The 12,511-nt window shown below is 43.8% G+C and overlaps 1 protein-coding gene across 1 annotated transcript; it reads left to right on the top strand.

The window, feature by feature from the left end:
• The first annotated feature begins 4,978 nt into the window (after nucleotides 1-4,978).
• LOC118398670 (12-(S)-hydroxy-5,8,10,14-eicosatetraenoic acid receptor-like) lies at nucleotides 4,979-7,782 on the top strand. The gene has a single exon (XM_035794239.2). The coding sequence runs from the start codon at nucleotides 5,327-5,329 to the stop codon at nucleotides 6,329-6,331; it is 1,005 nt and encodes a 334-aa protein (XP_035650132.1). The 5' UTR covers nucleotides 4,979-5,326; the 3' UTR covers nucleotides 6,332-7,782.
• The last annotated feature ends 4,729 nt before the right edge of the window (nucleotides 7,783-12,511 follow it).

The following is a 12,511-nucleotide window of genomic DNA, read 5'->3' as shown; positions in this document are numbered from 1 at the left end:
GAAGTTGAAAATGGCTCTGTTTTTCCATGGCCTGCATACTCACCAGACATGTCACCCATTGAGCATGTTTAGGATTCTCTGGATCGACGTGTACGACAGTGTGTTACAGTTCCCGCCAATATCCAGGAATGGGACAACATTCCACAGGCCAAAATAAACTGTCTGATCAACTGTATGCAAAGGAGATTTGTTGTGCTGCATGGAGAAAATGGTGGTGACACCAGATACTGACTGGCTTTCTGATCCACGCCCCTACCTTTTGTTAAGGTACAAATCAAATCAAAATCAAATCAAATGTATTTATATAGCCCTTCGTACATCAGCTGATATCTCAATGTGCTGTACAGAAACCCAGAATAAAACCCCAAACAGCAAGCAATGCAGGTGTAGAAGCATGGGTACAGAGGTACAGTATCTGTTAACAACAGATGCATATCTATATTTCCAGTCATTTGAAATCCATAGATTGACTGATTTCCAAATATGAACTGTGACTCAGTAAAATCGTTGAAACTGTTGCATGTCGCGTTTATATTTTTGTTCAGTATAAATTAGAAAAATATTCACTTCTGAATGTCCTGAACAAACATATCATCATAGCTGAATCTGGACCCACCCCCCCCCTTAAAAGATTTAGATGCACTATTGTAAACTGTTCCCTGGGAGTTAAATGACTTAAATGTAAATGTAGTTTGTAGCTAGCTCAAGCAGAATGTATGACCAAAGATACTGGTAACCTTTCATCTGTGGTTCATCTGTGGTGTGACTGTTCGCTAGCAAGCTACTTACCAGCATGCCGGAAAAAGCACTGTGTTGTGACTGAATGCCATAATGTAAAGTTAACCTTACACTAAGGGGGATATGCTGTGAAGCATGTGAAGACAGACCCAACATACTGTAAGTCAGTTATTCATTTCAAATCTACATAAATTTAGCATTTCAAGCACACAAAAATGTTAAGTACAAACATTGAACATTTTCACAAAAATGTACACGATAATATTGCATAACTGAGTACTTCAAAAACACATTGTAGAATGAATAGATCACAACATCAACTAATTGATAGCTTCATATCTCCGAACAGTAAATAAAAGGAATTTTAATTCACTACCTATTTAAAAACATTAAAACATTTCCCTTTTCAAAAACATTACAGGCTACGTACACTCTCAGAAAAAAAATGATTTATTCAGCTGTCCCCATAGGAGAACCCTTTTTGGTCCAGGTAGAACTCTGTTTGGTACCAGGTAGAACTATTTTGGGTTCCATGTAGAACCCTCTGTGGAAATGGTTCTACATAGAACTCAAAAGGGTTCTTCAAAGGGTTATACTATGGGGACAGCCGAAGAACCCTTTTAGGCTCTAGATAGCAGCTTTATGACTAAGAGTGTAGACAGTGTGGTAAACCGTGGGGTGGTGGGTTGAGTTTGCAGAGATTGACACAGAGACAAGGAGGTTTTAGTCCGCAAAAACAACTTTACTAGGACAGAAAATAAACATAACAAAGAAAATCACTTAGGTTTGGCGCAGTCCTTCTCCTCTACTTTTGCTTGGTGTCGGTCTCTCCCCGTTCTCCCTCGCGGTGTGCTCTTGGGACAAAACGGCCCCTACCCCTGTTTCAGACGCGTCTGTCTGGACCAAGAGGTTTTTTGAGAAGAACGGGGTGACAAGTACTAGGTGCAAACATAGTGCATCCTTCAGGGCCTGGAACTCTGTGTCCTCTGTCCATCGCACCGTCTGGGGTACTCGTGCCTTCATTAAGTCTGTGAGGGGAGAAGCTATTGCAGCAAAGTTAGGTACAATCTACTGTAGTACCCTGCAAACCCCAGGAATGACTTCACCTGCCTCTTGGTTCGGGGGACAGGCCATCCCCTAATGGCAGCGTTATTCTTCTTGGGGTTTCACATTTCCCCTCCCGATCTGATATCCCAGGTACTCCACCTCGGTGTAGCCCAGCTTGCACTTGTGGGAGTTCGCGGTCAGACCTGCATCCCTTAGCGCATCAACCACTGCCTGTAACCTACAAAGATGTGACTCCCAACTATCACTGTCCACAATTATGTCATATCCAGATAAGCAGCTGCGTACTCACTGTGAAGCCGCAGGACGCGCTCCATGAGCCGCTGAAAGGTCGCTGGTGCCCCGTGGAGCCTGAAAGGCAGAACCCGGTAGTGGTATAGCCCCCCCCAAGACCTTCTCCCCTGGTTGGAACTCTCGTGGTTGGGCCCCTCGGTTGTAGACACGCTCCTGGGCACGTTACGCCTGGGGCCATGTGCTCTCTTACCACAAAACATCAGATGGGGCAGCAGCTTGTCCTAGTTCCTCCCGTCTCTCTCAATGACCTTCTTCAGCATCTGTTTTAGGGTCTTATTAAAGCGTTCCACCAGCCCGTCCATTTCTGGATGGTACACACTGGTCCTCACTTGTATTATTCGTAACAGATTGCAGACATCTTTCATCACACAAGACATGAACGCGGTGCCCTGGTCCATCAGGATTTCCTGCAGAATACCCACCCGGCTAAATAAATGAAGAGCTCCCATGCAATACCTTTCGCTGTTGCCGTGCGTAGCGGGATTGCCTCAGGATACTGGGTGGCGTAAACCACGATTACCAGGATGTATCGGTGTCCCCTAGCGGTCTTCATCAACGGACCCACCAGATCCATTGCCACCCGCTCAAATGGCACTCCTATAATGGGCAAGGGAACCAAAGGGTTTCTATAGTGCACCCTCAGAGCTGTGATCTGGCATTCCGGGCAACTACGGCAGTAGCCCTCCACGGCATGTGTGACGTAGAAGTCCGTCACTGGCTGCGGGCAGCATTCGGTTCTTTAACGCACGCACACATTCATCACTCCTCCCTGCTCCATTAACAGATAAGGTAAAAATGTGGGTCGACACACAAGTTAACTTCTCTGTCTTAGTACATACATTTCACACTTATGTCAATGTTCATATTTAATATAAGCAATATGTACTTTACTTATCGATGTTATGGACGAGCGCGTTTGTTTGTTCTGTTCCTCTCTCTCTCCATCTCTGTAGCTTCCAGGTATGCTGGATGCTGGATAAGGACCCGAGCAAAGGGAATTGGGCTGACTTTGTATTGCCTGTCCCAAAAGGCTCATTAATTAATGTAAATGTGCATATTGAAAGACACTGTCAGTAGTAATGTAATTTTGTAAATGTTATGTTGTGATATTGTTTTAAAAACGTGTTGCAATGTATATCCTTTAGTATGTTTAGTTAATGGAAAATGTAGGTTTGACGAGGTAATTGCTTTTAATTGTTCTGAGGGGAGGGGCTAGCCCTACAAAAGGAGCCTCTCTTTTAGTTCATGGAGAGGCATTTTGGATTGAGCTGTGAATGGGGCAGTATTGTTTTTAGCTGTCCCATAAGGTATACGTTTGATGGCAGTATTGCTAGTTTTGTTCCGGAATCACTTTGTAAAAAAGCACCCTTGCAAAGAAGAAATTTTGCGGCTCTGCCATCTTTTTTTATTTTGACAGAGGTTAGGTTTTCCAGTATAGCCTTCTGGCCTACTCTACGTGACAGCGCGCTAGACTCTGGGCCAGTGGAACCGGTTCTCGATCCACTCCCTGGTTTTCCCCTGGTGTGCCACAAGCAGGTGGGTGTGGGCAAGCTGCAACACAGTCCTAACATACTGGCTGGGTATGAGGAACAAGTCTTTTGTCTCCCCATTATGCTTTACTACCTGATACAATAAATTATGCTTGATTGCGAAGTGGGGGTAGGGCCAATCACTCATCCCAGGTAACAGTACGCCATCCACCACAATCACCTGGCCCCTATTATTCTGGAGATTGGGGTGTTCTAACTGGGCCATCCCGAACTGACCCGTGAGGATTCCCGTGTCGGGAGGTCCGTCTAGGGCCTCCACCTCCATAAAGGGGAGCCTGAGGTCTTCCTCGCACGGTGGCTCGCTTGCCGGAGTGGGGTCGTCTCCCTCCTCCGGGTCCGACTCGGGCCCAATGGACACCTCTCATGGTGGGGGTTGGGTTGCACAGGCCACCATCCTTTTTCCTTTTCTTCCTACCTCCCATACATTCCCATACCTCCCATGAAAAATGTGTTTATCTGAGAGTCGCCTCGACACCAACGTTTTTTTGCAGCTTTGAAATTGTCCAATAGCAGGAATTTACACAAAGCTGTCAATAACATGAATAAAACATCTGTTTTGCTTGTATCCATAAAAACCGGTATAGATACCAACAACCACAGTAACTGGTTTAAACATAAAATAGCAGAATTTTAATTTTTACATTTTTTATTTGAACCCAAAGATGAAAGTGGGCTTAATAGGTATGTGGGCTTAATGGGTATGTGGGCTTAATAGGTATGTGGGCTTAATAGGTATGTGGGCTTAATGGGTATGTGGGCTTAATAGGTAGGTACACTTACCCTTCTTCATATGGTTTTGAAAAAAATACCCTGAAAAATGTGTCCGTCATCTCAGACTTCTCTGAACTGGCTACTAACTGCCATGGGTTTAAATCATGTTGGGTATACACCCCAAAAAACTGGCGTCCCTCAGGACACCAATTTCCATGTGGTAAAAGCAAGTTAATCTGCTAGTAAATTTATCCAATTCCCTAGGATACACTCCTCTTCTTGAAAACATCACAACCATTTTGTAGCATTGTTAACATTCCTGCTCATCTGAGATATTTTCAGCTAGGAACTAACTGCCTGTTGCTTCACATTGTTGCTCTTTGTCTGTTTAATCAGTCAAATGTGTTTTTTATGACAACCTCAACTACATTTTCATTCCCTTGGATGTTGTGCAACTGGAAGCATGACTATGCACTTACTTGCTCCATATAGGAATTCCACAATGAGATACAAGGACGTGTTTACCAAAGAAAAGAGGTCACTTCTCATAAACAGTTGACAAATATGGGAAAGGTTGTCATTGTCTGAGTCAATGCAATGTTTTCCACTATGTCCTCATTCTCTCGTGTGACCAGCTGCTTATCTATTCGTTCTGTGGTGACTTGCCTCATCAGGCTTGGGAAGTGTTGCTCAACCAACAAGTCTGAACAATTTACAACTGAGGGGTACTGTATGCTGCCTGCGTGCTGGGGAGAATTACTTCCAGAGACTGAAGTGCAGTCCTTCAGTTTCACCAAGTCTACACACGGATTAGGAGCTTGCTTCGCTTCCCTTAATCAGACTCACTTGTTTTGTAAAGTGAGGAACTATTTTGGAGTTGAGTACTTTAGAGGACTGTTTTTACTTCTTGTTAAGGATTCTGACAAGATCTGACTGACTTTTTCTGACTGTAAAGTGGACAGCTTTCGATGATGAAAACAATGGAGAACGGCCATCCAAGTGATAACTGCACAGCAGAGAATCTGCCACTGTACAAATTTTACGCCTCTGTGATGATCATGGAATTCACCCTGGCTCTGCCGCTCAACCTCTCAGTGCTTTATCTATTCATCTTCAAGCTGAAGTTCTGGAAATCTAAAACCAACAACATTTTCCTGTTCAATCTCGTCTTGGCTGACGTTCTTCTGCTTATATGTTTGCCAGTAAAGGCATATCAGTTTCTTAATGGGAATCGGCGGAGTACAGAGGGAGCGACCTGCAAAGCCATGCTCTTCATGCTGTTTCTGAACCGAGGTGCCAGTATCGCCTTCCTGACTGTGATTTCAGTTGATCGCTATTTCAATGTGGTTCATCCTGGGAAAAAGAACTTTGCCAAGGCTTTTAAAAGGTCTCCTCATATCTCTTTCCTCATCTGGCTACTGCTGCTCCCCCTGACTATCCCCACCATGCTGAAGTCCTTTGAGTGCTGTAATAGTTATGGGCGTGAAGATGACACTCTAGTCGAGGACGTCACTGACACTCTGAGAGAGGTTGTGTTTTTCACCCAGATTCTCATCCCTTTCTTTGTGTTGGTCTACTGCACGGTCCGCATTGTTAACAGACTAAAAAAGAAGACCGTAGGGGATAGTACCAAGCTGCGTCGAGCAGTGTTTCTGGTCACCTCAGTAATGTTGGTCTTTTCTTTCTTTTTCTTGCCTTGTACCATAGCTAGAATGGTTCTGTTGATTTTCAGAATCAAGGATCTACAGGATGCTGAGAATATAGCTGTTCAGCTCTATGACGGACTCATGGTTTTGTCCTACATGGATTGTTTAGTGGACCCAATTGTGTACTGCTTAAGCAGCACTAAGTTCAAAAGCCTCTACCTGACAACGTATTGCCGCTGTCTACTGAACAAAGATGCAGAATCAGCTGAAAGCCCTAACTTGACAGGAAACAACTCAAATAAAAAATGCAATAACAGTACACTGTAGAGGGGTTGCCCTGAATTTGACAGTAACTTACAGGAAGCTCAGTGGAAAGTTAAATTCTGTATTTCATAATACAGTTAACCTAATGTAATATAAATGTGGTATCAAAGCAAGTACTGTGTTATGACACACTCTACAATACCGTAAAATTGACTGTATTCTACTGTAAAAAAGTAAACGCTACCGTAATCAGAATTAATTCATGAAATTCAATGAGGGGATGGGTTTGTATTTCACAGGATTGTACTGTATTTACAAGGGATTGGTGCAAGCAGGTTGGCTGCTAGGCAAAAATTGTTTACACATTACAGCATTTTAATGAATATTTGGTGCTTTATATCACTTACACTTAACAAAGGCTTCCAAACTGGCAGTGACTACAGGACAAAACAGACCAAAAGGACATGGCAAAATGCCTGCTGCCACTCCAATCTGTTTTAAATGTGATGGGGCAACATAACCACATAGGAGTTCAATTGAAACAGCGTTCTCACTCACGGGTGCAACAAATATAGCCTCTTACAAGGCAGCCTCAAAACATGTTTTTCTTAATTAAATGTTTTTATTTAACAACAATACCATGCATCAACTAGTGGTCAAAAGGTTTTTGGCACTCCAAAGATATGATACGGTACTGTGTTCTGTGAGGTGTAATTACAGTACCATTTGAAAAACAGCAATTCTTTCCCTGCCCAGAACACTTTCCAACAATGCACCATAATTTACAGTATGCTGCAGTAATACCTGGACCCAGTTTTCCTTGCATGAAAATTAAGCCGTGATTAGGACTGCCCCGAGAGACCCCAAATTAACTATTTAAAAAAATAAATAAAACAATAAATTGATTTAAAAAGCATTATAAAATGTGTGGTTTGCATCACTTTTAATGCCCGATGTCGCATATCACTAGAACATTTCAAGTTACTAAACTTACGGCCAAAATTTATATTATTTTTAGAACATTTACTCAGGCGTTTCTGGACTCCGGGGGGAGCAAACCTCCCGTGTTAACCACTATTTTCAGCACCAATGTCCGATAGTGTAATTACAAAGATCGGCCACCAGACAGAGCCAAAAGTGTTTATTAGGAAATCTTCTTGAAGGTAGAGGTTTCATGTTATTTATTGATTGAGTACTACAGACAGTTGCGAAGTGTTTAACACACTGTGACATATATGTTAAAGGGAAATGTACCGTTTTCTATGACAGTGTAGCATAGTAGACTGCTTTTCTCAAATAGAGGACATGTTTTATTACTGCATTATGACTATTTGTTCTCATGATGAGACATTCATGTTAGTTTGCCAAGCCAGACTGTGATTCACTACTTGTTTCTGTTATCATCAGTCATCTGGTTTCTTTCACCTGTGATGTCATCCTTCATGTTAAAAAGCTCATAATGACTCTGTTGTTACTAATTGTCTGGGTCAAATAAATATTACTCTTATGATCCATAAAAAGTGTGTTGCTATTGTTGTTATTAGTTCTACTACCACTACTTGCCCACAGTCCTTGGGAGCAGGCCGTGTCAGTGGCACTGGGTTATCCTCAAAGCGGGAGAAGAAGGTGGTTAACTTGTCTGGGTAGCTAGACGTTGGTGTCCAGGACATGGCTGGTTTTCCATGAGCGACCTACACAACATACACTTAGTATTACTTTCTTAGCTGCAGTAAAAACTAGGCACAAAAAGAAACGTCCTCTCACTATCAACTGTGTTTATTTTCAGCAAACTTAACATGTGTAAATATTTGTATGAACATAACAAGATTCAACAACTGAGACAGAAACTGAACAAGTTCCACAGACATGTGACTAACATAAATTGAATAATGTGTCCCTGAACAAAGGGGGGGGCAAAATCAAAAGTAACAGTAACAGTCAGTATCTGGTGTGGCCACCAGCTGCATTAAGTACTGCAGTGCATCTCCTCCTCATGGACTGCACAAGATTTGCCAGTTCTTGCTGTGAGTTGTTACCCCAGTCCTCCACCAAGGCACCTGCAAGTTCCTGGACATTTCTGGTGGGAATGGCCCTAGCCCTCACCCTCCGATCCAACAGGTCCCAGACGTGCTCAATGAAATTGAGATCCGGGCTCTTTGCTGGCCGTGGCAGAACACTGACATTCCTGTCTTGCAGGAAATCACGCACAGAACGAGCAGTATGGTTGGTGGCATTGTCATGCTGGAGGGTCATGTCAGGATGAGCCTGAAGGATGATAAACACATGAGGGAGGAGGATATCTTCCCTGTAACGCACAGCGTTGAGATTGCCTGCAATGACATCAAGCTCAGTCCGATGATGCTGTGATGCACCACCCCAGACCATGACGGACCCTGCACCCCAAAATCGATCCCGCTCCAGAGTACAGGCCTTGGTGACGATAAACGCGAATCCGACCATCACCCCTGGTGAGACAAAACTGCAACTCGCCAGTGAATAGCACTTTTGCCAGTCCTGTCTGGTCCAGTGACGGTGGGTTTGTGCCCATAGGCGACGTTGTTGCCGGTGATGTCTGGTGAGGATCTGCCTTACAAAAGGCCTACAAGCCCTCATTCCAACCTCTCTCAGCCTATTGCGGACAGTCTGAGCACTGATGGAGGGATTGTGCGTTCCTGGTGTAACTCGGGCAGTTGTTGTGGCCATCCTCTACCTGTCCCGAAGGTGTGGTGTTCGGATGTACCAATCCGGTGCAGTTGTTGTTACACGTGGTCTGCCACTGCGAGGACGATCAGCTGTCCATCCTGTCTCCCTGTCTTAGGCGTCTCACAGTACGAACATGGCAATTTATTATCCTGTCCTCATGCCTCCTTGCAGCACGCCTAAGGCATGTTCACGCAGATGAGCAGGGACCCTGGCGTCTTTCTTTTGGTGTTTTTCAGAGTCTGTAGAAAGGCCTCTTTAGTGTTCTAAATTTTCATAACTGTGACCTTAATTGCCTACCATCTGTAAGCTGTTAGTGTCTTAACGACCGTTCCACAGGTGCATGTTCTTTAATTGTTTATGGTTCATTGAACAAGCATGGGAAACAGTGTTTAAACCCTTTACAATGAAGATCTGTGAAGTTATTGGGATTTTTACAAATTATCTTTGAAAGACAGGATCCTGGAAAGGGGGCGTTTCTTTATTTGCGTAGTTTACATATCTCCCTGGCATATCGCATAATTTATCCAGCAGCATACAAGACATTTTTGGACTCTGGAAGGTGGCCCAGTACTTTTTGTGGGCAAAAAAATTATCATCAAATTGTCATCAAAGTCTGGCATTCTCTGGATTTATGGTGCTTTCAAGACAACTAAGATCTCTGAAAAAAACAAGATCGAATCATGACGTTGGTGATCTTCAGGTCGGAACTCTAGAAAGAGGCCCGAGTTCCTGACTTGGAATTCCGATTTGGATGACCGTTCACAAAGTGTTTTCCCAGTTGGAGCTCATTTTTTAAGAGATCCCAGATGTCTTGAACTCAGTGAAGTCTGACATTTCCAAGTTTTGAACGTGGCAGAAGTCATGCTGGATTGACAGCATGGCCAATGTATTCCACCTTTTCTGGCACATGGTATTTAAATGTTTATCCTTTTCAGCTTGGAAAAGAGACTCTTAAACCCAGACTTGGACCACACACACACTCCACTGAATAACAGGATAGTGATTGCTTTGCAACGCTTGCAGTTAGCCACTGATTCTTTCCAAACCACTCTTTGTTGAATTTGCGATTTCGAACTTGTTGTGTAATGTTTATGTCCTATGGACGATGAGCGCCTATACGTTTTATCTATAATTTCCCTTCATATGACAAGGATTGAAAAGGATTTGCCACTAGATTTGAAACTTGATTAATGATGAGATATTGAAAGTATGATGTTGACATGATCACTCCAATCAAAGCTACAGTAGATATAATGTAATTTGACATAATTTTATCTGTGGCCAATGACATTGAGCCTTCTTGAATGGGCACTTCTAATGTAACTCTATGGCAGCATCCAAGGGGCTTGAATTGTCGAACTCTGCCCGTAGATTTTGCAGTGACATAGTGTCCCCATGAGTGACAGAACACTGAGCCAATCACGACGCAACTAGAGAACATTTCCAACTCCTACGCTCCGTATTTTCCACTGCATGCCCTACCACCACAGAAAACATTGGGCTAGGCTAAAACACCTGCATTTTGGAGCTGCCTTACTCAAGCAAAAAAGAGACCATGTTTGTACGTGGCTTTATTAACTTAATGATATATTTTTTACATTGTTTGCAAACTGATGTGTGACATGTATTAATGCCAAATGTACAAATCGGTCGGCCGGGGACAGAAGTGTATTATCGGCTGAGCACATTAAGCCTAGATGATAGGGGAGATCAAATGCATCACTAGCGGCTGCCTAGGCTACAGTATTATGTGGGAATAAATGGGAAAAGATGTCCAAAAATACAATAATTTACTGGTGTTTTTACAGTCTATTATGTACAACAATGAAAAGTATTTGCACATATATACGCTGAGTGTACAAAACATTAAGAACACCTGCTTTTTCCATGACAGACTGACCAGCTAAATCCAGGTGAAACCTGTGATCCCTTATTGATGTCACTTGTTAAATCCACTTCAATTACTGTAGATGACCGGGAGGAGACAGGTTAAAGAAGGATTTTTCAGCCTTCAGACAATTGGGGCATGGATTGTGTATGTGTGCCATTCAGAGGGTGAATGGGCAAAACAAACGTTTTAAGTGCCTTTGAACAGGGTACGGTAGGTAGTAGGTGCCAGGTTCACTCAGAGTATATATATAATATATTTGTTGTAGTTTTTTTTGCTCAGAAAACTTGTCTCACATGCCGCCAGTTGGGGAACCCTGATGTAGTCTATCTAAACTCAGCAAAAAAAGAAACATTCCTGTTTCAGGACCCTGTCATTCAAAGATAATTCCTAAATATCCAAATAACTGCACAGATTTTCACTGTAAAGGGTTTAAACACTGTTTCCCATACTTGTTCAATGAACCATAAACAATTAATGAACATGCACCTGTGGAACGGTTGTTAAGACGATAACAGCTTACAGATGGTAGGCAATTAAGGTCACAGTTATGAAAACTTAGGACACTAAAGAGGCCTTTTTACTGCTTCTGAAAAACACCAAAAGAAAGATGCCCAGGGTTCCTGCTCAGTGTGATTAAGATTGCGTAGTTTACCACCCCAATAGGTCCACAGATGACGCAATCACAATCACACTGCACACTGCCCTAACCCATCTGGACAAGAGGAATACCTATGTGAGAATGCTGTTCATCGACTACAGCTCAGCATTTAACACCATAGTACCCTCCAAACTCGTCATCCACCCTGGGTCTCGACCCCGCCCTGTGCAACTGGGTCCTGGACTTCCTGACGGGCCGCCCCCAGGTGGTGAGGGTAGGTAACAACATCTCCACCCTGCTGATCCTCAACACTGGGGCCCCACAAGGGTGCGTTCTCAGCCCTCTCCTGCTCCCTGTTCACCCACGACTGCATGGCCATGCACCCCTCCAACTCAATCATCAAGTTTGCAGACACTACAGTGGTAGGCTTGATTACCAACAACAACGAGACGGCCTACAGGGAGGAGGTGAGGGCCCTCGGAGTGTGGTGTCAGGAAAATAACCTCACACTCAATGTCAACAAAGGAGATGATCGTGGACTTCAGGAAAAAGCAGAGGGAGCACCACCCTATCCACATCGACGGGACAGTAGTGGAGAGGGTAGAAAGTTTTAAGTTCCTCTGCGTACACACCACGGACAAACTTCAATGATCCAACCACACAGACAGCGTGGTGAAGAAGGCGCAGTAGCGCCTCTTCAACCTCAGGAGGCGGAAGAAATTTGGCTTGACAACATAAACACTCACAAACTTTTACAGGTGCACAATCGAGAGCATCCTGTCGGGCTATATCACCGCCTGGTACGGCAACTGTTCCGCCCATAACCGCAAGGCTCTCCAGAGGGTAGTGAGGTCTGCACAACGCATCACCGGGGGCAAACTATCTGCCCTCCAGGACACCTACACCACTCGATGTCACAGGAAGGCCAAAACGATCATCAAGGACAACAACCACCCGAGCCACTGCCTGTTCACCCTCCTATCATACAGAAGGCGAGGAGAGTACAGGTGCATCAATGCTGGGACCGAGAGACTGAAAAACAGCTTCTATC

The sequence above is a fragment of the Oncorhynchus keta genome, chromosome 19, assembly GCF_023373465.1.
Source record: "Oncorhynchus keta strain PuntledgeMale-10-30-2019 chromosome 19, Oket_V2, whole genome shotgun sequence".
Classification (NCBI taxonomy): domain Eukaryota; kingdom Metazoa; phylum Chordata; class Actinopteri; order Salmoniformes; family Salmonidae; genus Oncorhynchus; species Oncorhynchus keta.
The sequence above is the reverse complement of the archived record's forward strand: the minus strand, read 5'-3'. Positions and strand labels throughout refer to the sequence as shown.

What these genes read in the sequence shown, in the direction of transcription:
- LOC118398670 (XM_035794239.2), top strand. Translation starts at nt 5,327, where the DNA reads ATGATGAAAACAATGGAGAACGGCCATCCAAGTGATAACTGCACAGCA.